General features: G+C 37.6%; 4 protein-coding genes across 4 annotated transcripts; all 4 read right to left on the bottom strand.

Annotated features, from left to right (window-relative positions):
- Nucleotides 1-287: 287 nt before the first annotated feature.
- On the bottom strand, nucleotides 288-3254 carry cyp11a1.2 (cytochrome P450 family 11 subfamily A member 1, tandem duplicate 2). Its single transcript, NM_001163086.1, is given in 13 exon segments — nucleotides 288-925; nucleotides 1016-1207; nucleotides 1296-1374; nucleotides 1535-1701; nucleotides 1788-1948; nucleotides 2042-2245; nucleotides 2341-2540; nucleotides 2654-2809; nucleotides 2954-3060; nucleotides 3063-3088; nucleotides 3091-3114; nucleotides 3116-3122; nucleotides 3124-3254. Coding segments are annotated over 13 exon segments (1548 nt in total). The 5' UTR covers nucleotides 3226-3254; the 3' UTR covers nucleotides 288-802.
- Nucleotides 3255-4338: 1084 nt separating this feature from the next.
- Nucleotides 4339-8575, bottom strand: stoml1 (stomatin (EPB72)-like 1). The gene is made up of 7 exons (XM_023955785.2): nucleotides 8262-8575; nucleotides 7118-7224; nucleotides 6887-7036; nucleotides 6105-6308; nucleotides 5809-6016; nucleotides 5521-5718; nucleotides 4339-4649 (listed from the first exon to the last, which is right to left on the bottom strand). The coding sequence occupies exons 1-7, from the start codon at nucleotides 8395-8397 to the stop codon at nucleotides 4444-4446; spliced, it is 1209 nt and encodes a 402-aa protein (XP_023811553.1). The 5' UTR covers nucleotides 8398-8575; the 3' UTR covers nucleotides 4339-4443.
- Nucleotides 8576-9376: 801 nt separating this feature from the next.
- nr2e3 (nuclear receptor subfamily 2, group E, member 3) lies at nucleotides 9377-12514 on the bottom strand. Its single transcript, XM_004069624.5, has 8 exons — nucleotides 12242-12514; nucleotides 11893-12046; nucleotides 11574-11677; nucleotides 11175-11438; nucleotides 10702-10874; nucleotides 10378-10618; nucleotides 10194-10299; nucleotides 9377-10097 (listed from the first exon to the last, which is right to left on the bottom strand). The coding sequence occupies exons 1-8, from the start codon at nucleotides 12315-12317 to the stop codon at nucleotides 9965-9967; spliced, it is 1251 nt and encodes a 416-aa protein (XP_004069672.1). The 5' UTR covers nucleotides 12318-12514; the 3' UTR covers nucleotides 9377-9964.
- A 5082-nt stretch (nucleotides 12515-17596) lies between these two features.
- hexa (hexosaminidase A (alpha polypeptide)) lies at nucleotides 17597-25812 on the bottom strand. Its single transcript, XM_004069992.5, has 14 exons — nucleotides 25422-25812; nucleotides 24863-24967; nucleotides 24695-24760; nucleotides 24502-24548; nucleotides 24271-24381; nucleotides 24083-24184; nucleotides 23728-23860; nucleotides 20969-21149; nucleotides 20733-20819; nucleotides 20590-20662; nucleotides 19873-20047; nucleotides 18369-18459; nucleotides 18170-18277; nucleotides 17597-18059 (listed from the first exon to the last, which is right to left on the bottom strand). The coding sequence occupies exons 1-14, from the start codon at nucleotides 25690-25692 to the stop codon at nucleotides 17996-17998; spliced, it is 1614 nt and encodes a 537-aa protein (XP_004070040.1). The 5' UTR covers nucleotides 25693-25812; the 3' UTR covers nucleotides 17597-17995.
- Nucleotides 25813-26008: the final 196 nt, after the last annotated feature.

Here is a 26008-nt window from a genome sequence, read left to right as displayed (position 1 = left end):
AAGTCCAGATGACAACCTTTAAACCCACTACTATAATGTATGTAAGGTTTGGCTTATTCATAATGACAAAAACTAATAAAAAAACTAATACTCACCCCTGGAGTGAATATTAAAAATAATATATGTTTGTGTTTTGTGCAATTTTTGTAGAAATAGGAATCTTAATTACCAGAGAATTGGTGAAGTAATTAAGAAAAAGCCAGTCCAGATACTAAACATTCAGGCTAAAAGTATAAATGAACAATATAAATTCGTAGTCACCCTCATATCTTATTGAGATCATTTTGTTTTAGGAACATGCCTTTATTTTGTTCATGTCAAAATAAATTCTAATGGGGAAAAAAATGTTTTTTGCAAACGGAGTAAGCGTCAGAACCTTCACAGTCATTCTTGATAAACAAAACTGTCTTAATTTTCATATAAAATGCAAAATAATTACATTTTAACATCATTTCTATTCTTTATTAAGCTTATATAAATACATCTTTTTTATCTGCATGTACATTCCAGTTTTTCAACACATTGTACATTACACTTTTAAAGCTAGTCAAATCTCTAAATAAAGTATGTACAGTATATATAAGTGCTTTCTAAATTAGATAGTCAATCAATGAGGTCCTTGATGTCCATTGCAGCTCTTTTTTCCTTTCCTAATGTTTTGTCACTCCCTGTTGACGTTTTGGAAGATTTTCCAACCTTTTTAAAGTGGTGTTTGGTGAAGCCCTTTACAATTGAATGGGAGGAAACAGGGCAACAGAATTCATCTTTACTTACCGCACACCACAAATCTTCCAGCTTGATGCTAGGGATTAGCTTGTAGTGGTTTCAAAGTCAGTATTATTGGTTTGTCTGGTAAGAGAATAAGCTCAAAGGTACTCTGCACTTCAATGTGTCGCTGTTTCTCCACTCTGAAGTTCTCAAGCATCTGCAAGAGAGATATATTGTTCAAAACGAGCATATTTTACTGATAATAATCAACTGTGCAGGTTAAGCTTTCTAATGTTAATGATCTCACGTGGATGAGGAAGATCTGCATCTCTGTCTCAGCTATTCTGCGTCCTAAACACTGGCGAGGGCCAAAGCCGAATCCTAAGCTTCTGAAGTAGTGTGTCTCTGTCCTCAGCCAGCGGGAGGGCTGATACTGCTCTGGACGAAAGAACACCTTAGGGTCCCTTCCCATTGCATACAATCCCAACTGGACCAAAGTCTAGACACAAACACCAACAAGAAAAGTAGAAAAAGTCAGAGAAGTCATGTCATTTTTGCACCTATGTTTTGAAAAAACTGCTTCTTACCCCAGCCGGGATGTGGTAGTTTTGAATCACTATATCCTCTGTAATGTATCTTTGCAGACTCACGGCAACAGGATGTAACCTGAGGTATGAAAATATTCCAATAAAATGTTGGCTTTATTTGTTTATTGAGTCATTGAGACAAACTAATCACGAGGAGCCTTTTGATTAAAAAAAAAGCTTTTGTCTATCTATGCTGTCTCATTTCTAAAATTTAACCTTTTCAAATGTTTTTTTTTCACCTTAATGTTTCTTTTATAGCCCCTTTGATCAAAGGAACCCGCTTCAGCATCTCCATCATGTCTCCCTGACTTGCAGCTCGAGCTGCAGCCACCTCCAACCTCAGTTCCTCCTGGAGGCTGGGGTGTCTGGCTAATTCATACAAAGTCCATAGGAGTGTTATGGAAGTCTGATAGACAAAAAAAAAACAACAAAGAATTAAACAGTCATACATTCGTGTAAGTGACATATTTTCATTAATTTCTTTATTCTTACTGTATCTACTCCTCCAGCCATTAGCTCAGTGATGCTGGCCTTAATGTCTTCAATGGACAGCTTGTCCAACATCAGGAGGCTAGCCAGGACTCCTGGGTATTTCTCAGAGGTTCCTGTCTCCAGACGTAATTCCCGATAGATGTTCTGGATGCAGCGGTCCGCTGATGCACCGAAAAGATAGAAGTGCAACAAAAAACCTCAGAACTGTTTTAGAAAACTGTTTAAAGACAACAAAAGTCAGATAATAGTCTCACCTTGGTTGAATATCCCATCCCAAGCGTCCACGTGGTCCCGCCACACCTTTGATCCAATGCGCCTGAGCACACTGGGGGGTATGTACAGCATGGGCGAGGTAGTTTTGAACATGAGGGTGATGCAGTCAATGAAGTGCTGGGCTTCAGGGTCGATGTAGTCCAGCAATAAACCCAAACGCTCCCCATACAGTACTGAGCCCACAGCTGTGGAGGATGGGATGAGACAAAGACAAAGAGCTTTGTGAGAATAGCTGCATACATGCAGACTGACACAAATGGGGGGGAAATGCAAGTCTTACACTCCAGGGCATATTTAAACAGTTCCTGAGAAAGGTCTGTGGTCCACTTGTTCTGGCCATTTCGCTTGATCTTTTTGTGAACCCTGGCCACAAAATCCTGACCCACGTCATCCAGCAAAGGCACAAAGTTTTCCAGCATCTTCAGGGAAATCACCTCCTTATTAAGAATCACACGGTTTGATCTCCAGTCTGCACCGTCCCTATAAAAGAAGATGATACAGAAAATTCTAAAGCTGATAAAGTGACTTATCCGCTCGATTGAAATCAATCGAGCGGAAGCTGAACCGTGATGACAGCGTGTCAGAGTACATACTTCAGCAGAACTCCATATTTACGGTTCCTGTAGTCTCTGTATGATGTCCAAGGTTCAACCTTTAGCCTTTTGGGATAGTGGCCTTCAGCTTTAAACAGGGTTGCAGCATCTTCAGGTTTGATGATATTTACACTTTCATAATAGCCTATTTTCTCTCTGACACAAAGAGAGAAAAAATGAAAAGGCCTTTTCATCTTCTGTATTTATTCGACCTTGTGAAGCCTTAACTTCCAGTCACATCATTACTGTTGTGTCTAAAAATCAGACTATTTTGCAAAATGTTTTTTTTTTGTTCTTTACCTGTAAATGGGTCCAAATGTGTTGAAGTTCTGCACCATGATCCGATGAAGGTTTTTGAAGCCGTCCAGTTTCCAGAAGTTGTACAGGTTGACCAGCCCGTTTTTCCACTGTCCGGGAATCTCATTGAAAGGCCTGACAACGCTGCTGCTCTCCGGGTATGCCTGCCGGATGACAGGCATGCTGCTGCTGGAGCGTGCACCTGATGCTATCGGCTCCTCTGCCCAGGACAGCGGCAGCCCCACAGGTCTCCGACACATATGCCACCTGGCCATCTTAGAGACTACACTCCTCACTCTGCTTTATCCTGGACAGCCACGCCGGCTTACCAAGCAAAAAAAAAGGGAGGTAGGAGGCCGGTCCACATAGTCAGGCCCACTTTTGTCAAGGCTGCGAAGTTTAACCAAACAACCAAGCAGATACAGTGCCATCATGTTGAGCAGCAACAAAATGTTTTTCTGAAGGTACTATTAAAAAAGTATACAAGAACCTGATCCTAATGATTCATTCTAGTAAAAAAAAAAAGAAATTGCTGGGAAAAATGGGAAAGAAAAAGGGAAACTGCTTTTTTGCAAACTAATTTTTTCACTGAAGTCATATTATCTCACTAAATCTGACCTAGTTTACAAGATCATTTTTTGTTAACTTTCGAAATTTTTTGTTTCTTCGGCTGTGTGCGGATTATAAATGTACCAGTAGTCATACTGAAGATAAAGATTCAGTTGGACCTTACCTCTGGCTCATATCGCGCCCCCAGCCATCCCCTCACTCATCTGGATGAAGTCCATCTGCTGGACTATTTACATATGTAGTTCTAGTGTTAGATAAGCTAATTCTTCTCTAGAGTTCTGGTACATCGCATGTCCGTCCTAGGGAGGATCCCTCCTTCATCTGGGCAACCCTGAGGTTTCTTCTCTTTTTTCCGGAATCTGATTTTTTTAAGGGGGTTTTTCCTTAACGCGAAGGAGGGTATAAGGGCAGGGATGCCCACTTTAGCTTAGTCTGTTCAGTTTAGTTTCGCCATTACTTATTGAATTCTATGACTTTATGTTCTTTATTATTCATATTTATTACACAATTACCGGTTTCAAGCCCATTGAGATGACTACTGTTTTAAATAGTGGGCTATATAAATAAAATTGAATTGAGTTGTAGAATTTATGTGAAACTTTGGTTTAAAGACAAAGTTTTGATTATAATTTTGAAGATTCCCCCTTTAGTGCACACAGACCTCTAAGTCCAGGTATATAAATACTGCAGAAATTTGTGGCATATGGATCTACAACATAGCATCTAAAGAAATCTCAACCCAACTGAGTGATGCAACTTCCTATTAAGTATGGTGTAAACATATAATTGAGTTGGTTTATTTTAATTACGCAACTGGGTGCAAACAGGGTAGTTTATTTGAAGCAAAATTGAATTTGATTTTACAGTAAAAACATAATTTACAGTTAAAGTTAAGATTTCAATAAATAGAAAAATATACGTGATTATGATTGCTGTTTCTTTAGGAGCTTTATGACTTCTTCCAGCTTCATGGCTGTACTGATCTCCCCCTGAACTTTCAGTCTGCCACTGGTGTAAGCCGCAAGTGGTTGCAGCCCACCCTGGAACATGGCCAGGAGGTCGCAATCGCTCATGCTCAGCGTGACATCAGGTTCAAGAAGCAAAGATCCAGATCCAGCATTGCCGGTGCCTGCAAAAGGAAACAAATGCGTTCCAGTCTGAGTATTTCATTTAAATATTTTCATTTCTGAATGGATTAAACTCAGATAACGAGATTAATGTCATTTAGTTTGAAGAAATCCAATGGAATTATTGTCCTTTCTTCACTTCACGTACATTAAGGGTTTTGAATTAATTTTGCATTTTAAAAAGCCAATCCTTTTAACCATTAAAGCAACTTCATGAACGCTGCAGAGAAGCAGTCGTTTCTGTGGTCTGCAAAAACAGTAAAAACATCCTGTTCATCTCATCTAATGCTGGACGTTAAATTTTCCCTGCTTCATTTAAGAGGACTTTCTTAATCAGGCATTTTTTAAGTCATAAAACCCAAATAGGAACTCAAAATTATAAGTGGTGTGAGTGTTAGGTCATGTAAGTTCTGATGCTGCTGTGATTACTGTCATCAGACTCATCTGATCATTTGGGAGGGGTTTAGTTCACCTTTGGCCACACTCCATGCTCTGAATCCCACAAAATGGTCACACAGTTTGAGCTGATGCTAAATTTTAAACCAATTTTGACCCAAAAAAAACAAAACTCAACTGTTAAAAGCAACACCTAAACGTATAGTGTGTTATTTTGTCCAATCTTTACATTTTTTGTGCAAACATGTACTGTGACAACACAAATGTGAGAACTCCACCAAAAATCTCTGTCCAGTGTGTTTTGATTTTCTTTTAACTGCTCTGGGGTTTTAATGTAATAAATTACAATTCTTCTGTTTTGTTTCTCCAAATGTAGTTGTAAATTACTTTTTTTTTTGTTGTGTTTTAAAGTTTGTAAGATGGTTGATATTAATGATCTTTCTCTAAAGGCAAACCACACTGTAAGGAATGATTCACCTTGGCTGAGATCCAGATAGTATCTGTGCTGTTCCCCATTCATGGAACTGATCTCAAACTGGAAACTGGCTCCAACATGGCGGACTAAAGACTCAGACAGCAACCTTTGGACGCCACCGAGCAGTTCCTCCACTGAAGTGGGTGTGGTGACCGCAGATTCGGGGCCACTGTGACGCTCATCTGTAAATGTTAAGCTGTCTGCAGTACAGAAGACACATTTAAAAGGAAAGGCTAGAGTCGTGAACATATACTTTACTAAAAAATTGAGAGTTTAGTGTTTAGCCTTACCTTGAGTGGGCTGTGAAGGACAGCTGGGGCTCAGAAACTGCATGGCCAGCTGCTGAATGGGGCCAGCGAGGCCCTCTAGTCCAGGAATAGAAGAATGGACATGGGGTGCAGCGTCTATGTCTTCAAAGGCTTTTCCTAGAGAACCGAAAGTCAGTTCTACTCGATCCACCTCAAGACCCCAAAGACGAGTCATCTCATTTATGTCTATCTGCAATAGAAAATAAAGATAACAGAAAAAGTTACAACATTTGACAATTTTCTTAAAACATATATTCAAAAAAATCATGTGGACCGACCCCGAGATACTCCTCAAGTTTCAATCTCTCACTCTGGATTTCCCGAGCTGTCTTTTTGGCCAGACTGTGGGTCAGCGCATTCTGAGCAGTCATCCTGGTGGAAGCGTTTAGATCCTGAACTGATACAACTGACATCACGGGATTCCAGATCCGGAACTGGATGTCTGCTCCCACCAAAAGCAAGCCGCCATCCCGAGTGATCACCTACGACGACAGCATTTCCTGTAACTTGTGCTAAAATATATTTTAAAGAACTTCTAAACAATGATGGAAAATCCTATTTCATCCCAGATTATTTCGAACTCAACTACAGGTGATCCAAAGGCAAAGAAATTAATAAACCATGGCTGCCACCTACAGGACAAATTAGACACTACAACTAATGTAACTAATTATTTGCCTTTTATTTCTAGTTGCTGAATTTTCCAAATTTTGGACACATTTTACATTTTCTATAGACCAAAATGCAAGATGATCATAAAATTAAAAATAGGAAACATCTAAAAGTGATATTAATACACTGTAAAACAGTAAATAAAACGTTGCACAGAAACTGATTACAACAAATGGTTTTAAACAATCCACCATGGTGTGAGGGCTCTACATACATGAGAAAATGCATCTTTAAAACTTCCATCTATCAGAAAATCATTTGAAAGGATGTAAAAAAATAAATAAATAAATAAATAATAATAATAATAATAATAAATCAACAGTGTTTCAATATTTGCAGGTTTTACCCCCAGCTGCTAATTCCCAGTAGCGCGTGGAAAAGGTTTTACCTGGCAGGGAGGGATGTTGAAGGCACGAGTGCGAAGGTCCACTCTCTGCCACTGGTCAATAAGAGGCAGCACAAATACAATACCGGGCCCCTTTGGAGGGCAAATTCGACCAAGGCGGAACACTACTATCCTCTGATAGTTGGGCACGGTCTGTGAAAAAAAAAAAAAAATCTAAGTTAAGGTGAATAATTTTTGTGCAAGTGTGACTGAATGCATTCATTTTCATCTCACCTTCAGAACAAACCATCCAGATAGAGGAAATGTTATCAAGGTGCAGGTATAAACAAGGAAGGAGACAAGCAAGTTGCAAATCCAGGAAAACCATCCCTGCGAGGTATCTTTGAAAGAATCACATCATGTATGAATTTAAGAAACTTTTCAATTTGAAAATGATTTACAGCATGTATTTACATTTGTTTATTAAAAAATAAATGTGTTTTTTAATTTAAGAAAGAAGTATTACTTTATTATAACTAGTTTTTTTTTAGTTTTTTTTATTCAACCTTAATTTAAGCAGTTGAAACCCACTGAGAGCAGGATCTCTTCATCATTGGTGACCTGGTCAGCAGCATATGTCACATGCATAAAGTTTCAATTTAAAACAAAAATAAAACAGAATGATGACTTTAGAATTTTACAATATAAAATTAAAAGTCATGTGCAACAAAGTGACTTAGTGATTTTAGATGGGAATATATAGAAAAAGCCATTTGGGCGGTGCAAAAGTTGTGAGCAGCATGACATTAATAAAGTACAATAGATGCAAGATGCATTAGTTGTCAGCCCATGTTTTAAACACAGGCACTGATGTATGGACACTTCTTCTCTGGGACTCATAAAGGGGGCGGAATAATGTAAAAGAAGCAAGTTTAGATCATTTCAGGGGAGATTGGAAAAAAGTTCCAGGCAGAGGGACCAGAAAAACTGAAGGTCAGGGGGAAAATACATTTGTCCTTCTGTTTGTGGGATAAAACTGCAACAGTCTAAAAGTGGAGGTAACTGATGTTGATGGTTGCATGGTTGAGGTGTCTAGTAAATATGATGTGTTGTCCTTACTTTAAAAAGAAAAGACTATGATGATATTATTCTCTTGGAAGAAATATTGATATATTTTCATTTTAATAATTATTTATTTTAGTTTTTCTTATTTGTACTTGTTAATTTATACATTTATTTTAAATACTTTGTTTCACAAGGGACCATATATTTGTAAGTCGTGTTTTGTTTGAGTTAATGCATGAATATTATAAATCACATGACGCATTGAAATTGTAGTTGTGAAAAAGCGAGTGATGTTAAACAATGATAGATGAAGTTGTTCGCGTGTAAAATAGAAATATGGGTTCCTAAATGTCCGTTTTAGCCAAATACTCACCAGTGAAGTCGTTGGCAGTAACATTTGGAATATAGTCAAAGGAAATTCCTTTGTAGCGGAAGTCCGTAGACAAACCAGAGCTCCTCTGAAGGTTAGAGTCTCTCTGGGGGAGCTGCTGATACGACCTGCTAAACATCACGTTCACCCGCTGACTGACAAAAAAACCAATTTGAAAATATCGCTATTGATTTTAAACACGCCGTTGTTACATGTGTGTTTATTTACAGCTCCACAAGCGGAACTTCCGTGTTTTGTGTCATCTCTTCTTCTTCGCCTTTGAAGTTTATGGTGTCCATATAAAAGATGCTCACTACTGCCATCTAGTGTTTACGTTCCTTATTTCTTTTGGTCTCCATCATCAACTTCCCTTTTTTTTTTACTTTGTTTTCATTGAGTGTTTTCTAGTTGTCAGCGTTTACAGACATAGGTCAGCAACTACAACATATAACAGAAATAAACATAATACACAGCACTTGGCCTGTTTTTGTTCTGTTTTTTTTGTTTTTGTCAAAATCCTCTGAGAATTTTAGTGGTTTTACAAATATTGGCACAATTTTTTCCATTCTTTTTTTATAGTGTATATCTTTCATTTTAGTTGAAATGTCAATTTTTCCATTGAGTAAATAGTCCATATGATCTTCACTCACTCATCCTTTCCAGGGGGGTCAAATTCTAGAAATATTAAATGCCACACATGGGTCCTTCTTAATAACAACAGATTGTGCATGTGTTAATATCTATTATTGCATTTATCTTTAAAAAAATCTCTGCTTCTAAATAGACATCAAATGCTGTAGTTTAACCTCTAATTAGTTTTAAAAGACAAAATGTCTTTCTTATGAATGATTTGTAGGTCTGAATAAGGCCCCTCAACACAATCTGACAAAGAGGATAAGACAGAAAGAATTATTAGGGTCTTGTTTGCTTGTTTGTTTGTTTGTTTATTTGCTTTTGTTCAATCACGTCCTAAAGCCCACTTTATGGACTGCTTATGTGTAATTTCATCCCTTAGCCCTCTCGTAAATATTCTCTGATTTAAGAATCTGTATACGTTTTAAATTGATCATTTGTTGATTTGTATGTTACTGTTTTTAGGCTGTGGTCTTTGCCTGTTCACTTGTTTTATTTTATTTTTTATTTTTTACAACATTGTTATGTGTATTTGTCTATGTAGTTTATTTTAGTGTACAATGACATTTGTTATTTCAATAAAAGACTGAAATGTGATAAATTTTAAATGGGACTGTCTGACAAATAATGCGATTAAGACATTAGTTCTCAAAGTTGATGTTAAGTATTAAACTTCAATTAGTTTCTTTTTCAAATTATACGGAAAAAAGCGTTACTCTCATTAGCAGAATAAAATGGAGCAAACAATGAAAAATAAAAATAAAAACAATTAAGAATTTCCATTTTATTTAAGGATCAAAACATGTTCACACATCGCATCTGTCATGTCCAGGGTTTTTTAAAAGAAGAAATCTGTTTGTGACTAAATGCTAAATTGACAATTAGTGTGTAGTGATTACAAAACTGAGACTAACGTGAAATATCACAATGATAAAGCTGAAGAAAATGTTTAAACATGACAACAAGCTGAAAACCACTGAAAAACTTTAGGTAGTAATTGAAAATAATCAAGTACTTATTATTGTAGGATAATAAAACTGCAATATCAAAATACTTAAAGTAACAGGATGTGTTCAGTTTTTGAACATATCACACAGCAGCTTCTCCATGGGTGTGTTCCCTATGGTTCTTTGAAAGAACAGCTGCCCTATTTTTGCAGAACTCACAAAGTGAAGGGATGGCAGCAGGAGTAACATCCTCCCGAATCTGGTGGGACAAATAAGAGCAGCATTGGCAATATTTAATGATATTTTCATTTAGAAATCCATGCGTTCTGACAAAAACACAGTAAAAATGGTTCACCTGGTGCTCTGGTTGGGATATGCTGAATAAATGTGCTGACCCAACAACACCTGAGACTGATCCTGCAAATTTTCCACCTGCTCTGGGTCTTTGAGGCTGCGTGCTTCTGCACCAAGGACAAACAGCAAACACTTACAAAATGCAGTCAGCAGTGACTGAACCTCCTAAATGATTAATTGCTTACCTGGCTTGAACAACACAATGGCTTTGAGACAGGCAAACTCAGTGGGATCGACTGTCAGAGCCTTGAAACGATTGAAAACCTCCTCCAGGATCTGCAGGTCGGATGTTGGCGGGCTGACCTTGGCCTGCTGCTTGGGAGAAAGCTCCGGCAGTGACAGAAGAGGACAGCTGTCCATGGGCAGAGACCACTGGATGACACACAGAAGGAACATCTCGCTCCAGGATTCCTCAAGCAGAATCACCTGACAAAGTTCAAGAGAAGCCACTACATGAAGACTGAGGCACTGCAAAAACGTGTCAGAACTGTTTGGAGACTCAGACTCACCTGGTCTCGAAATGGCAAGTGAGCAAAAATTGGCAAATTTTTGGTCCACTTTACTGACATAAAGAGGAGTCGTGCTGACGTTTCATACACGCTCTCTATGGAGTTAAACGCGTGACCTTCTAAGGCGTCATGCCTCTCTGGATCATTTGATGTGACATCAATATTCTCTTCCACTGTGAGTCAGGAAAAAAGAACTAGTTTACAGTCATTTCAATCCAAGTACACTCACACTCAAACTTTATTTGTTTGTATAGGACCTCATAACACTTGATAACTTTACACATAGGCAAATAAAATAGTCATAAAATATGAAAATTAATTAAAACAGAAAAACAAAAGACAATAACGCACCCCTCCCTCACCAGATTCCTCCCTCCACCCACCCAGTTCCCCCAATATAACCCTGAACAAAAACGTAAGAACTGCAGCTTAAAGAAACAGTCATTGATTTTAATTCTCCTTGGTGACCTCACCATCTTCAGGCTCCAGTTTTGCACAGGTTTCTGCAGTCAACAGGTTGACCATAAAGCGGTGGCTGATACTTGGGTTGCTGCAAGGCTGTGTAGTGGATGAATTGGAGGCAGATGAAGTAACCAGAGGTCTGCAGATGGCTGATGAGTAGGGATCTGAGGTTGAGAACTCCCTTGTGGTGGCCAAGTGCTCCTTTTTAGCCTCTACATTAAGGGATTCTAGGCTGACATGAGCTGTGCTTCGAGGCTGTCGCTCATTCTGCACAGCTGACATAAAAAAAGAAAAAAAAGCATCACAGCTATATAAAAAACACAGACTATGACTGATTTTTTTCATTCATTCATTCATTCATGAAAAAAAAGACTATGACTGGAGTTATCAAATATGCTGACATTTCTCACCATCTTTATTCATCCCAGATTGGAGACACTTTTTAAGTCGGCAAGCTTGGCATTGGTTCCGATGGGCCTTATCAACAGGGCACCTTCCAGTTCCAGCCTGGCACCTAAAACATAAAATAAAGAATATATAACTTAAGAACATACATTTTTCATTCTTGTACAGCTAAACAAACAGGCTTAACATCTCTGTCTGGGGACACTGTCTGATCTGCAATCATTTTATAGAACAGTTTGAAATGGTTTGAAAAGATTATGACCGCCGTTTGTGTCCTTGATGTTTTCTGCTCGGACTTTTGGTTCCCAGGCAGCTCCACCTCACCTGTAAATCAGTCTTCTCCGCACGCTGCGTTTGAAGAAGCCGCTACAGCCATTGCAGGCATAGATGCCGTAGTGTTTACCACTGCTGGAATCAGAGCACACTTTACAAAGCACGTCTGGGCCACGACCTTTACGAGGACTTTTTTCTGCCAAGACTAAAAAAGAATAGAAATTATGATTAGATTGCTTCAGTAACATTTTAACAAGGCTTTGATTAGTTCTTAAAGTACTTTTCTAGTGTTATAAACTCTACAGCCTTTAAAGGCACAGACTGGGTAGATTTAACTGAAGGTTCTCCATTAAAATAATCTTAAAAGATATTATATATGTTGATAAAGTTAAGGCCTCACCTGATTGACATCCGTCAATGGTCTGTTGTGTGTGGTCTGATGAATACATATCCGTTTTTATATCATGCTCCTCCATTCGTTCTAGGTATTTTCTTGTGATTTCTCAGGATTTTGGTTAATTCTTTCAGAAAAATATGACAGGTTATTTTTCCTCCTTCATATAAAGTAATTTGGGAATTTTTCTTATGGTTCCTTTGTTGTATTTCTCATTTATTTTAAGAGGTAAAGACGGGTCGGTCCTGCTGTCTCCTCCTGGCGTCTCTGGTGTAATGTGGAGTTCCTGGGGTCAGTCCCGTAGCTTGAATTGTCTAGAGGCTTTCAGGAGGAAGACAAGCAGATTAACACCAGGCCCTGTGTCAGCAAATGTTGATTTGTCATCCTCTTAATCTTTACCCTCCATGAAGGTAAATCAACCAGTCACAGAACCCACTTAATTTACCCAACAAATTATTCTTCAACATCTTCACCCTGAGTGCTTTAAAAAAGAAAGCAGTGATAAACTTTTGTCATGAATAAGATAACTTACTGATGATTTCATCAACAGTAGGACTTTTGGTTAAATTGTGCCCCATTGAGCATCTACCTTAAACCCTGTTGGAATTGAATATTTCTAAATGGGACTATTTTTAACTTGTTGATATATATATGGCAGTATTTTTGTTAGCCTCATTTGTAGTTTAGTAAGTGTATTTAGGCTTTGTGCTCTCAAGGTCTGGACAATGACAGTTAATCTTCGAGAATGCATCCAGCCTAGATTAGTACAATAAACTCAGTCTCCAACAATATGGGCTCCCATTTAAAGAAAGTCATAGCAGAAGATGATGGGGAAAAAGACACTTAACATTATCCATGGAGGAAAAAAGAGGACATATGGGGGAGGGGGGTTATGGAACAGCACAAATAATAGGAGGAAAGAAGAAAAGTAGAATAATAATTCCAAAAACTACATAAGGTATTAGTCACTACATAATACATAAGGTATTAGTCAATGTCATTGGTAAATACAAGGATTAATGGCCCCTCATTCTTGAGCAATGGAGGTAAGGGACAGAGATTCAACAGCAACCACCAGAGTGTGGTTATGTGATGGGCATCATACACAAAAAACGTCATTCAGATTTTCTGTGTGGGTTTAGGGGAGAAGGTGTGAAAATGCTCTGCTTGCTGACAGTGATGTCCAATTACCAAAGTGCATAAATCAAAAAGGGGCGACAAACCTGTCATGGACGACTCTTAACTAACACCTGAGGCGCTTCACAGGTTGATGACTACTGAACCAAGATGCTGGAACTGGGTAATCTGGGATCAGCCAATTTCAGTTCCCAACGCAGAACCAACAGGGCAGAGCCCAAAGTGCCCCCACAAAAATGCTCCCGTTTCTGAATGCAGGAGCCCATTTTTGCTTTATTGTAACCTTTGTGCTCTTTTTCAAACCAATAAAGCCCTCAAAAATGGATTTTTGAAATATTGGTGCAAACTACAGAAAAAAAAGTAATTAAATGAGCAGAACATGTTCCCGAAACAACATGCCTTTGTGTGCATTTGCCTGTGATATTTTCAACTGTGATTACTATGTGATTAATGATGCACACATGCAATGGTCACATCTGTTAAAGACAACACGCTCAGAGAATTATGCATTAAATGAGTATTTTCCTGGTTTAGGTTCTTGAACGTACAACAGTCTGCTCTCTGCACAGCAAAGAGGCTGCAGCCATCAGCAAAGTGCTGCTTTGAGGTTTTACCTGCTGAGGATAACTGTCACGTTCCTTCAGGTCTGAGCCGTGTGATTACTGTTTGGATGCAGGTCAATCTTTAGCAGCATGCTGCCATGAGCCAAGTGATTATGTATTAAGTGGAAAATTTGATGATGACAGAGGTGTGCAGGTGATTTGGAACACGTCACCATTAAAACCCAGCTCAGTTGCTTGTGACCCCAAACTGATCAGCTGTTGCACATTGATGAGTTCTGAAGCAGCGTGTCGGTTCAAAGATATTTAGCTTTTTTCAGCTGCAGTGCACGGTTTATAATTCTAAAGCCATGTGCAAGTCTAAGAAGCTTTTTTGTGCAAGAACTGTACATATATTTGAATTATATCTATATAGTCCTTGAGATGATGGCCTCATGTTCTAGCTTAAAGCTTTGCATCAGTGTTTGCATGTGGTTTCTTAATGCGACAGCTTTTATCAAAGATAGAGATTAACCTGTGAACTTGTTGCCAAACAATTCAATATATTTCTTTCAGACTGAAATCTATCAAAAGGCTAATCATATATTTTGGAATTTTTAAATAAAGCTGAAAGAATTGAAAGAAAATAGAAAATATTTTTAAAAATCTATCATTTCTACTTGATTGCATTCTTGACTAAGCTTTGTTGGGTTTCAGTTCAGCATTTCCTGTTGTGCCCCAAAGTCAGATGAAGAAGAAGGATTGAGGTGTCAGCACTATGGCTGCCGGGGATTGCCCCGCCTTGCCATCTGCTGTCATTACTGTAATCCAAATATGAGCCTATGAGTTATCTCAGTCCATATCAAAGTCGTGTCATCTAAGTTCAACAGGTGAAGGAACTTCACTTATGGTCTAAGTGAGGAAAAACATTTTAACTTTTTAAAAACATATTGCAAATTTTTGCTAGGAAAAATGTATGAATGTATTGGTTTTTGCTGTATTTCTCCATACACTCTTCATTCATTTGAGCATGGTCTGAAATAATAAAAGAGAGCCCCAATATATGCTTTGAAAGTCTCTGACTTATTGTTTTTGAGAAGCCATAGTGTATTTCTAGGTTGAGCCCACTACAGACCCTGTTGGGTCATTCAGGTGTGTCTGTCTCACCTGTTGGTCTCCAGAGGGAGACAGACACGCTTTGTCTGAGAGATCAAATGGTGATTATTGGGAAAATAGTTAGCTAAAGCTGAGACAAGACAGAAAAGTTGTTTTGAGGTACAGCAATAGTTATAGACTTACAGACCCTACTTGTGCAACATGAACACAATATTCAAGGTAACGCCAACTCTTAGTGGTTTTTCTTTGCACTGGTTTTAAATTATAAAAACAGATGTATATTCAACCCAAACACTGACAGTTGGAGGGCATAGATCACTAAAATATGTCAACACAAAGTTGTATTGATAATGAAAATGAAAGTTACGACTTAAGTTAACTGCTGTCCATGAATCTTTAGTGAGGACTTAGAGCTGAATTCATACTGAAGGTAGTAATATGTCTTTGCCCTGCATAGATCCGGATGTTAATTATGAGTATTTCTTCTTGTTTTCATGTTGTCAAAGGATTTTATTTTCAGGAATGTGAAACCTAACCTGAACACTGTGGGTAGAAAGTTTTCTTCTGAAATGACCAAATCATGGGTCTAAAACAAGATGGACAGAGACTGATTTTTAATCATTCTTACAAAACTAGCAGGAAAATGTAAAAACTAAAACAAAAGTTAAATAGGTAAGAAGTTGTCTGGGTGAGTGTGTCAGTGTTAGCAGATACAGATGAAACATGCGCACAAAGACAAAAGGCTTTGACAGGCTTTATAAAAAGAAAAACCTGGCCAATATTTCATACTACCATTATTGATTTTTTATAGGTTACTCATATTTGTTTTCTTTTAGTGTTACTTCATACTGCTACATACTGCAGGTTTCACTGACATTTTTCACATCATTAAAATCCTTTATCTAAAATAATCAGAGTAACAGTTTATGGTTGAATTGTGAGCTAATCCAGTGGGTAAATTGTTTCCCTAATTAAAAAAAAAACATTTTAATGAAGTAATAGGTGAAAATGTCTTCCCTGTGGCTCTTCGACAGTTTTCTTGATAAGTTACAGTTTTCTAATCATCAAGATCAAGTTGATGGAAACTAGAGACTAAAAAAATCATTTTCTAGTTCTTGTCCCATACAAGACTTTATTCTGTACAATTATAAGCAAAAATTTGTTCTTAACTGTGAATAAATAAAGGTTCATTTAAAAAATATAATTAGAGGTTATTACTAAGAAAAGCGAATAAGTACAGTTCATTATTTTTTCAGTTCACACATGATACTTGCTGCCATTCCTTGTGGTTACGTTTGTTGGTGTTTCCTTTGTTATTTTCAGGTCACAGCAGTGTGGTGACTTTTTTGGGAGAAACATGCACCTAGTAGTAGACTGAGGGTAAGTGTGATTGCATATATTACTTTCTGTTAACTGTTAATATGTTAGTATTCTGTTTGGTTGTGTCAAAAATAAATCTATGTTATGTGCATATATTCTCATTTTGCATAAATACATATTTACACTGTCAATTTGTTGGGAAAAAGAAAGGAGAAATTGCTCTTTTAAGCCCTCAACTTAGAAAAGAATGTTAAACAACAGAACCTAATATTTATTTTTTCCTGAATTGATGCTTAACACATTTAAAGTCATCCATTGTTGGATTTTAACATTGATAATATCTATCGAAACCTCCTCTAAAGCTTAAACAACATCTACTGAAACTTTTATATCTATATTGCTAAGAACATCTTGATGTGCTGCATCTCTGTTAGCCACAGCACTCCTGTGATGGACCACTAACCCATGCAGAGTGGTGTAAATTGCTGAGATCATTAGAGCTCCATTGTCTTCCACAGGCTATCAGATCCATCAAGAGAGCTGCAATCCTCCTTAGGGACCCAGTCCGGCATAGATCGTTCACATTGTTCAGGTTGGAGGTAAAGACTGTTTCAGACTCCTTCCCTTCAGCCCTTTGGTTGAATGACATTACGTACATTTGTTAAAATCACTGCTGCACATGTTTTATTGTTGCATCATTGTTTCAGTCAATAGACACTTGTTAATTTCCAAAGTGCCTTTTATTCAGGTAATTTTTCTTTTGTTTGCAGTTTGTTCGATAGTGTTGACCAAAATGCCTTGTTTGTCTGTCTTGGCATCATAGATTTTGCTTTAAAAGATCATTTAAGGGATTGAGCAAAAACAGTTTGTCCTTCACACACAGATTTGGATTTAGGACAGTTCTTTTTTTAAGATCCTTCAGAATATTTTAACAACAAGACAATGAAGCTACAACCCTGTGAGAGTCAAAAAGGGCTAAAATTACTCATATGGAAAATCTGGTTTTTGGCTCCTAGAAATGCTCAAAGAATCAATGTGAAAGAAATGCTTTCATTGTTGTTATGTTTTTTGGCCAATTGCTTTCAAAACTACTGTGATAAACATTGAAGTCATGTTTAACTAGAATCCATCTTTAAGTTTGGACATTGCGATTTCGATTCTCGACTGGCTTCTTCTCAACTGGGAAAAGTCAATTAAAAAAACAAGCACACATTGGGAAAATGCACCATTAAACACACTAGAAGGCAGATTATTTGCTAAATTTTACTTCACTACTACTATGGATTTTACATACAATTACCGGTTTGTTTTGATTTTGTTCTTCAAATTTTCCATTTTGTTTTTCACCTTTTTACCTATTAGAAAACAACAAGATAGGTATATGATCTAAACATTCTTGGAATCTTATTACATATCAATCCCATTGCTTTAAACACCTGCATAAAATATACAGTATGTATGTTTTAATATCCCAAATATTACAACCAAATGTTAAAAGTCAATCACAAAATCTGTATGTTAATAGTAACTTCCTGAACATTTGATTTCTATGGCAAAAAAACAGTACTCAATAATTTATGTTCATAAAAATCCCTAAACATTGTATTTTATTATCTGAATGCTCCGAAAGGTGAAATTCTGTTCATCTTCAAACACTTTGATATTCGTGTTTGCAATGTCCCACATTGAGAGGCCCTGCTTGGATTCCACGCCTAAAAAAACAAATTCAAGAAAGCAAGTAAAAGAAGAAAGCAAGTAAAAGAATGAATCACAAAAACAAGCTTCAAAAAAGGTGGAATTGGAATTGGAAAAAGTTGAACACCTCAGCAGCTTGCATCGGAAGTCTTCCAGTCGAGGAAAAGCTTTTTCCACACTGGAGGTCTGCTTCTCGTCACTCCACAGTCTCTCTGCAGCAGCGCTTGCTCTTGGCCTGGAATTTTGGATGTGAGATTTAGGAAAATCATTGACACTGTCATGTAGATTTATTTAAATACGTTTGTGGTTTCGTATCAATCTCATACCAGAGTTTTGGGAAGAGATTGGTGGCGTCGACATATTCCCCCCACATGCAGACCTCACCCCCTATAACCAGCCTCTTCTGTTTTTCAGAACCTGAGATGGAATAAAAAATATTAAACGTATTTAATTAAACAGTTCATTTTAATAGGAAAAAGTTTCCCACCAACTAACCATTTCATTTCAAATACATCACAGCAACTCAAGTCCAAACTGAATTGAGTTAAATGAAGTTCGTTCAGACCTCTTCCATTTGCTACTTTAAATTCTAAACTTGTGATTTAACAAATTAAATTGTGTGAATTATGTATATACACACAAGAACTTCTGGCGTTTTCCCAATGTCAAAACAATCCAGACACTAGAAAATCCTGTACAACAAGGGAGCTATTTTGACCTTTTGGAAATCCCACCAAGATTTGATAATCCTTCTGAGCTAAGACTGATAACCGGCTGGGTTTTTTTTCCCAGATGTGAAGCACTGAGCAGTCTAACAGAAGAGCATTATTATGTCCTTGTATTGTTTTCTCAATGGATCTCTTCACATTTATTGCTATTTAAATTTTTTTTTTAAATGTCTAAAACTTTTTTGTGGTGTTATAAATTACTATTACACACTAAAGCACCTGAATTATATGGGAAATGGTAAATGGCGTATACTTATATAGCGCTTTTTACCCTCTTTCAAAGACCCAAAGCGCTTTACATTCACAGACCTATTCACCCATGCACACACACATTCACGCACTGATGGCGGCTCCGCTGTCGAACACTGGCACCAACCTCCCACCAGAGGCAAGGTGGAGTTCAGAGTCTTGCCCAAGGACACTTCGACACATGGGCGTGCAAGGCGGGAATCAAACCTGCAATCTTTCGATTATGGGTCGACCGCCCTACCGATGCCCCATATGTGATATTTAGTTTATATGTGATTAAAAGACTGAAAATTCTTGTAAGGATCATTTTCTTGGGGATGAGACAAGAATGCTAGACGGGGGTATTGATTATTTTGTTAGTTATTTTTGTTTTAAAAAACGGTTTAGCATCAGGAGAAATAGGGCCATTTTTTATTGCCATAATTTTTTTTTTCCCCTTTAAATGATTATTTGCAGATTATGACAAGAGAACATAAATGTATATCGTAAGCAACTTATGAAATCACAGTGACTTTTGGGGAGGGACTCAATTTTAGGGTTTTACTTTTGCTGCTTAATTCAATAATTACTTGTCATTATTGTCTCTCATGACCAATCATTACATTTTAAATTTGAACCAAAGTAATCAGTCTCCTTCATCCTGAACCTTTTTTAATCATAAAAACATTATTTTTATCAAGCAACATCTATTTAAAACGATCAAAGTCAAAAGCTAAAACATCTTAGGTCTGAAAGTCTTCCCTAGACACAAATGTGTTCTACATCTAAAGGAGCTTATGGTTAATCTGCAGAGTATACATCACAACCGTTAGTTTGATTTCAGCAAACCACAGCACACGAGTTGTTTTCTGACCAGGAAAGGCAAGGGGCCACACAGTGTAGTAGCGAGCCCAGTTATGCGTGGGTCCTGGTAGGTCCAGATACCACGGGGAGGCTAGGATTACCCGGAGTCCTGCTTTGGTCACCTGCCGTACTTTACACAGGTAACAGCCATGTTTCCAAACCTCCACCACTGACAGAGCACTGCGCTGCAACATGAAGCTAACAGCCATGAGTTGTCCATTAAAAGGTGAGTGCTCATCTAAATGTATCTCATCAGAGTAATGTATTTTTTAAACTCTTACTTAACGAGTTTTTAATGTCTGTGCTATCATACATCCATTAAGCATCAACATAAAGGGTAAGGGGAAAAAAAAGAGTAAACTGGACTTAGTTTTATCTTTTATTAATGAGGATATTTCATCTCTTCTAAAAAAGGCTTTGTCGATTCAGAAAAGATGAAATACCTTCAATTATAAAAGATAAACCAAATCCAGTTAACTCATTTCTAAGTACCTACTACTTCAATGGAATCTACCTGGAGGAATGAGAATCTACAAAGACAATATAACTTTATTTTGATGGATAGATTTTGAAAGGAAGCTGCACATTTTCTTCAGAGATAGTTATGATTAACGTTGATTTAAAAGTGCTTCCATGACAGACGTCTCATCCTTCAAATAAGCATTAGACATCACATCTGTATAGAGATGATGATGCTGCAGACAGTAAAATCCTGATGTGCACCTACCCTTTCATGGTAGTCAAAGACATCTTGCCACACAATTGATGTCTTGTTATTAGCTGATGTGATATTCACGATGCTGAAAATATAAGAACCCAATAAACCACAGTTTCTACTTTTGTTTATAAAAATGTATCCTGAAAACCTACTTTTCAATGTAAAATGCTTCAAGTTTAGGGAAATCTCCCCCAAACCCCATCTTCTGCATGAATGCACGGACATGAGGGTTAGATCTCCTACACAATAAAGGCAAATATTTACCCAAACATATTCACTTTAAAAATTCAATTAACATACTTGTATTTTGCAACTGTACTTAAATTTGGTCAAATAGACATATTTTCGAGGGATTTTTGTAGTCTGTTTTTCCATTTCGCCAACTTACCAACAGGAAAAGTCGACCTCATCACCTCCCAAGTGGATGTATGAGTCAGGAAACACAGAGGTCACTTCTTTAAAGAAGGATGCCATGAACTGATAGGTGGACTGTAATGCTGGATTGACAGGACCAAAGGTACCTGAAGGAGCGCCTCCTTTGTAGCAAGGAGTCAACAGGTGAGACTGCCCTGAGAAATAAATAAAAAAAAAGAAATCTCAACAGAACGTATTGTTCCACAGTGGCACTAATTTGAAGAAAGGATGGTTTCAAGACTTATCAGAGCTCTCTGGATTTTAGATTTTGGAATCATACAACAACTTAAAATGTATTTGATTTTATTCATTGTTTGCAACATTCTTTGAAAATTACCAGAGCAAAAACAATCTTTTGGATTTTTTTTTTCAGTTAAACGTCTGAGAAACACATATTTTCCTTGCCAAAGCATTCAAAGATTTATTATGTCAGAACTTTCACATATGAGGTTTAAGCTAATATTCCTTTCATTCGCTCGATCCAGTGCAAACCAATAGACACAAAAAATATTTCATAGCCTTAAAGTTAATGTGTGTTAGAGGGAAACACTTCCTGAAGTATAGAACATTCTCCAAATACGTGCAAATAGTATTATGTTGAGAAACAAATCTAAGGAAGGACAAAGGACTTGAATTTTGATGATAATCAAAACAGCAGCGGATTAGAAATGTTGTTGACAACCCAGAACGGATTAATTCTAAGACCATTACAACCAAAAATGATCTAATCAGATGAAGTAAAGACCGAGTAACCCTCCCACAAATTCTAGTATGACAGAGTTACAGACTAATATTGTTAATCTCATGTAAAAACACAACAATAGTCAAGAGTGAAACTGTTTTTGGGCGTTTATGAATCGATGCCACCAAGAATGACAGAGATTACATTAAAAAAGAGAAATTGGCTTACAAGTGAAGAATGATGGAGTCATTCAGTGACCTTGAAAGAGTCCACACTTGAATCTATATAAGCTTTATTAAAAATTGCACAGTCCATTTTAAGAATTAAGCCAAGAAAGGTGTGACAAACCAAATGAGTTTTTGTGGCTGTGGGTTAGAAGATTTGTGCATATGACGTGTTTTTTTATTAACTTTTCTCTAACTTCCTTTTACTGGGTAGTTTGAAATCTATTGAGGTGTTTAAAGAAGGATTTGTTTTAAATCTTAACAGTCCCACTCCAGCTATATGTTTGTCTATTGTAAAATTATTCCTAGTGGTCTTTTAATTTAATTTAAGTTTTAACCAAAATCCTAAAACCTGTCCTTTTTTTAAGACATAAGGCCTGTTCACACCGGGACGAATTTCGCCGGCGATTTTCGCCGACGTTTAACGCCTCGTGACTAAACAAAGGGCCCCAATGAGAGTGTGCACACCGACGCGAAAAAACGCCAGGCGTTAAAGCGTCAAAAAAAAAAAACGCCTCGGGTTCGTTTTTTTTTTTCGACGCGTCGCGTCGAAATCTACTCGACCAATGAGAATGGCGCTTTTGCTCACGTGTCTGGAGCTTCTGAAGTTACAGTAAAACACAACTTGGGGGCGCTCAAACACAAAACTGCCTTGCTGAGCACACATACCAGCGAAGAAGATAGACGCCAAGTAGCGTCTACACACAGCCGCGAAACAATAATGACGGACATTCTAAAATATCCCCGAACCAAGCACCAGTTGGAGCTACTGGTGCTTGAAATATTCATGTTTTCTTTGTTTGATTCTGACAAGCGTGTAAATACTTGCTCTCTTCTTCTGAGTGAAAAGCGACTTTCAGAAGCGTAAACTTGCGCAGCGCCACCTTGTGTACAGGAGTATTTCTGTTTTACATTAAGCGCCATCTAATGTCAGGGAATGAAATTGCATGTTCACTCCACTCATCGTCAGCGAAAATCGCCTGGGTGTGAACACAAAAAACGTGGCGAAAAACGCTGGCGAATAACGCCTGGCGAATATTCGTCCCGGTGTGTACGGGCCTATAGTCTGGAGTTCATAGGAAATTCACCTCTGAGATGTGACTGTTAACGCGGGAGTAACCCTCCACCTATTTCCCATCCTCCCTTTGTTTACATTCTCTCCCTCTACCTTACGGCCCCTCACAATCCAAAGCTAACATTACCAGTGCAACAAAAAATAGCAAGCAATATTGGAGCTATCCAGCCGTACAGTTCTGAGCCAAAAGCCAACTTGGGCGAGGAAAATGAAGACATTAATGCATCTATTTGTTTACAGGTGGTTGCATCAGAATGGAGCAAAGCAGTGAGACTATGCCCCGCCCATTTCAGATGCTGTGTGCGTCACATTTTAGAGCTTTTTCAAACAGCTGCTCCTAATCCATCACAATTTGAATAAAGAAATGCTCAGAAATGCATTTTTAATCTTAAATTCTTTTAAATGTATCCTCCATCATGAAAAAAATACTAAAGAACATGTTAGAACATCAAAAACACAATTTCCATTGGAGTGGGTCTTTAACTTGTACGTTGCATGAAAAGCATTCAAACCAAATGTAGAAATATTCTAGTATTTGTAATGTTTCTACCAGCATTTCTTGAGTATTCAGATTATGAAAATGAGTCAGCCTCATTTGTGTCATTTGCCCTTTCACAATTCTGGTAGGAAATGTAGAAGAAATGTATTCTTGCTGAGTCAAACTAGGCCTTATCAGATTTATTCATCAGAGTATCAAAATTCTGAGATCATCTGGATGAATCCAATTCTTTTTCCATGGAGTGACGTGTTACCTTTTCCCCAAGATCCCGTGTGTCCCGGTGAATCAAACTCTGGAAGGACTCTTATGCCCCGCATCCTGGCATATGAGATCACTCTCCTCACGTCTGATTGTGTGTAGATGTGTGTTGCTGGATGGAAAGCCCCCTAAATCAGGACAGAGGCTTATGGTAAAGGCGGACGCTGATTTCCAGCACTCATATTTAAACAAATGCTTGGCCAACAATTCTATGTCAGAAAAGAAAGGCACCTCTGAAATGCAAAATAAAATCAATTTTCAAGTTAAAACTATAATCCAAGTACGGAATTAGGAGCACTTAGGCTTTATTTTGTTTGAACTTAGCAGCTTTTCTTATCTGTGTACCGCACCTTCTTAGAAAGTTCAGGAAAGGAGCGGCTCTGATATGGGAAAGATGGGTCATCAACGATGTGCCAATGGAAAACATTGAACTTACTGTAAGACATAGCATCCTAGCAAAAACAAAAAAAGTGCAATATTAAAAACTGATGGGACTTAAAGTTGAAGCTTGCAGTATAAATTATATTTAAATTATTACCAGAGTTTTTAAAATGGCATGCACTGGTAAATAATGGCGTGAAGTGTCCAGTAAAACCCCCCGAAACTGAAACCGGGGGAAGTCTTCGATGAACGTTTCATTCACAAAATACTGAAAAAGAAAAAAAAAGGAGAGGAAAAGCAAAACCAAAATGAAAACAGGTCTTTTTAGAGAGACTGTGCAGTTACTGTTCAAACACAAAAACTTTCTAAACTTGGAAAAAAGACTTACAGAGCCAAGATCATCTTGATACACCAACTGACTAAACGTTTCCAGACCTGTGTTTAAACAAACACACATGTACCTATTTAAATACAGATTTGTAAGTAGTAGATGAGTAACAACGAAAGTTCTTCATTTACTGGACTATTATAAATATGTATTTCCTCTTATGACAGTTCTCTATGCAAAATGTAGAGATCACCTCTTAAAATACCCCAAACTGTTGCTGCATTCAGGGATGCTTGTCCAGCAGAGACACTCAGATTGTCTGGAAAACCAACAGAACAATACATTTTTGAAGCTGTTTTCATAATCTCTTGTTATAAATTATAAACGTTGGTGGTTTTTTTATGTGAAACTCCATACTTACATCTCTCAGATGAGTCGTCATTGGGGTAATTCTCACAGTCATTGTGATCAGTGCTGATATAGAGACTGAATGAGTTATTTGCAGCTACTTCCAGTTGACCATTTTCTGTTGGTTAAACGCTAGTTTAATGATGCAGTTTCTTCAACTTTTACAGAAGTACAAAACACCACATTTAGAAAGTAATTTTTTCTCAATCAAAACATGGGGCTGGAGATGTTTATTGTTAAATGTTTCACAGATAGTCATAGTGACAGACAAGTGAACTGTTGTCTCTACAAAACCCATTGATGCACTTTAAAAAGGCCATGTGACAAGAAGTACATACAAAACAACACTAGTGAGCACTTTGTTCTCTATTTTTGTACCTATATAGTGCCCTACAACATCATCTGCTCTTGATAACAATGAGTTAAACAAAAGACAATAGGTAAAACTATTTAAATGTGACTAAAAGTTAATTTTAACAATAAAATACACAATAACAAAAATAGGCTACATTTAAATACAAATTAAAAAAAAAATCTTATTTTACATTTCAGGAACTCTTCAGTCCACCTACCAGCGGTGTAGTCTGGAAAAATAAGCAAGAAGTATCTCCTGAACGCAGCATCCAGAAGAGAACATCCCTGCTGTGTGGCTGAGTGTTTCCCATAATCAAAGGCAAAAGTTTGAGGATTTAACGGGTATTGTTCCACCGACGAAGTGAGCGCGTGCGGTAACGGCCACACTCCCTTTACTGCGTTCAGGCCAGCGTAGAAAATAATTAGCTGAAGTAAAGCGTAAATTATAGGGGCGCATTGTTTCGTATTTACTGCCCTCATGACTTTCATTCAAGCTAATTCCCCTTCCTCTGCCCCACAAACTCAGTCCGTCACCCCTGACAGGCAAGCGGTCACGTGGTCAGTGTTGGTATTATGAGCTCTGATTATTTGTTTACCAGTATCTGCACAGCTAAACTATGCCAATACCTTTAGGCCCCATCATTGGCAGTTGTTAAACAAAATCTGCATTAAAATTGTTTTAATTTCATGTATTCATACAGCCCTAGCTATTGGAAATTGGTGTTTGGATGAGAGCGGAGAAAGATAGTGTCAACGCAATAAAAGTTTATGTATTGTTTTTTTTACGAGTGCTAAATATATATAT

This window comes from Oryzias latipes, chromosome 6 (assembly GCF_053564925.1).
Source record: "Oryzias latipes strain Hd-rR chromosome 6, Olatipes_Hd-rR_3.1".
Lineage (NCBI taxonomy): Eukaryota > Metazoa > Chordata > Actinopteri > Beloniformes > Adrianichthyidae > Oryzias > Oryzias latipes.
The sequence above is the reverse complement of the archived record's forward strand: the minus strand, read 5'-3'. Positions and strand labels throughout refer to the sequence as shown.

Bases quoted from the DNA above. Each gene is read 5' to 3' on its own strand.
- stoml1 (XM_023955785.2), bottom strand. From the start codon at position 8,397: ATGTTTAGCAGGTCGTATCAGCAGCTCCCCCAGAGAGACTCTAACCTT. The intron at 7,037-7,117 runs GTGAGATGAAAA...TTTTTTTCACAG, and splicing joins CTGGATGGTTTGTTCTGAAG to ACCGTGCCCAACTATCAGAG. The intron at 6,309-6,886 runs GTAAAACCTTTT...CTGTCGTCGTAG, and splicing joins TCAACATCCCTCCCTGCCAG to GTGATCACTCGGGATGGCGG.
- nr2e3 (XM_004069624.5), bottom strand. From the start codon at position 12,317: ATGGAGGAGCATGATATAAAAACGGATATGTATTCATCAGACCACACA. The intron at 12,047-12,241 runs GTGAGGCCTTAA...ATTCTTTTTTAG, and splicing joins CATTGACGGATGTCAATCAG to TCTTGGCAGAAAAAAGTCCT. The intron at 10,098-10,193 runs GTGAACCATTTT...TTGTCCCACCAG, and splicing joins TATCCCAACCAGAGCACCAG to ATTCGGGAGGATGTTACTCC.
- hexa (XM_004069992.5), bottom strand. From the start codon at position 25,692: ATGAAAGTCATGAGGGCAGTAAATACGAAACAATGCGCCCCTATAATT. The intron at 24,549-24,694 runs GTGATCTCTACA...GTTTAAACACAG, and splicing joins AGTTTGGGGTATTTTAAGAG to GTCTGGAAACGTTTAGTCAG. The intron at 18,460-19,872 runs GTCAGAAAACAA...ATTCCATCTCAG, and splicing joins GTGGCCCCTTGCCTTTCCTG to GTTCTGAAAAACAGAAGAGG.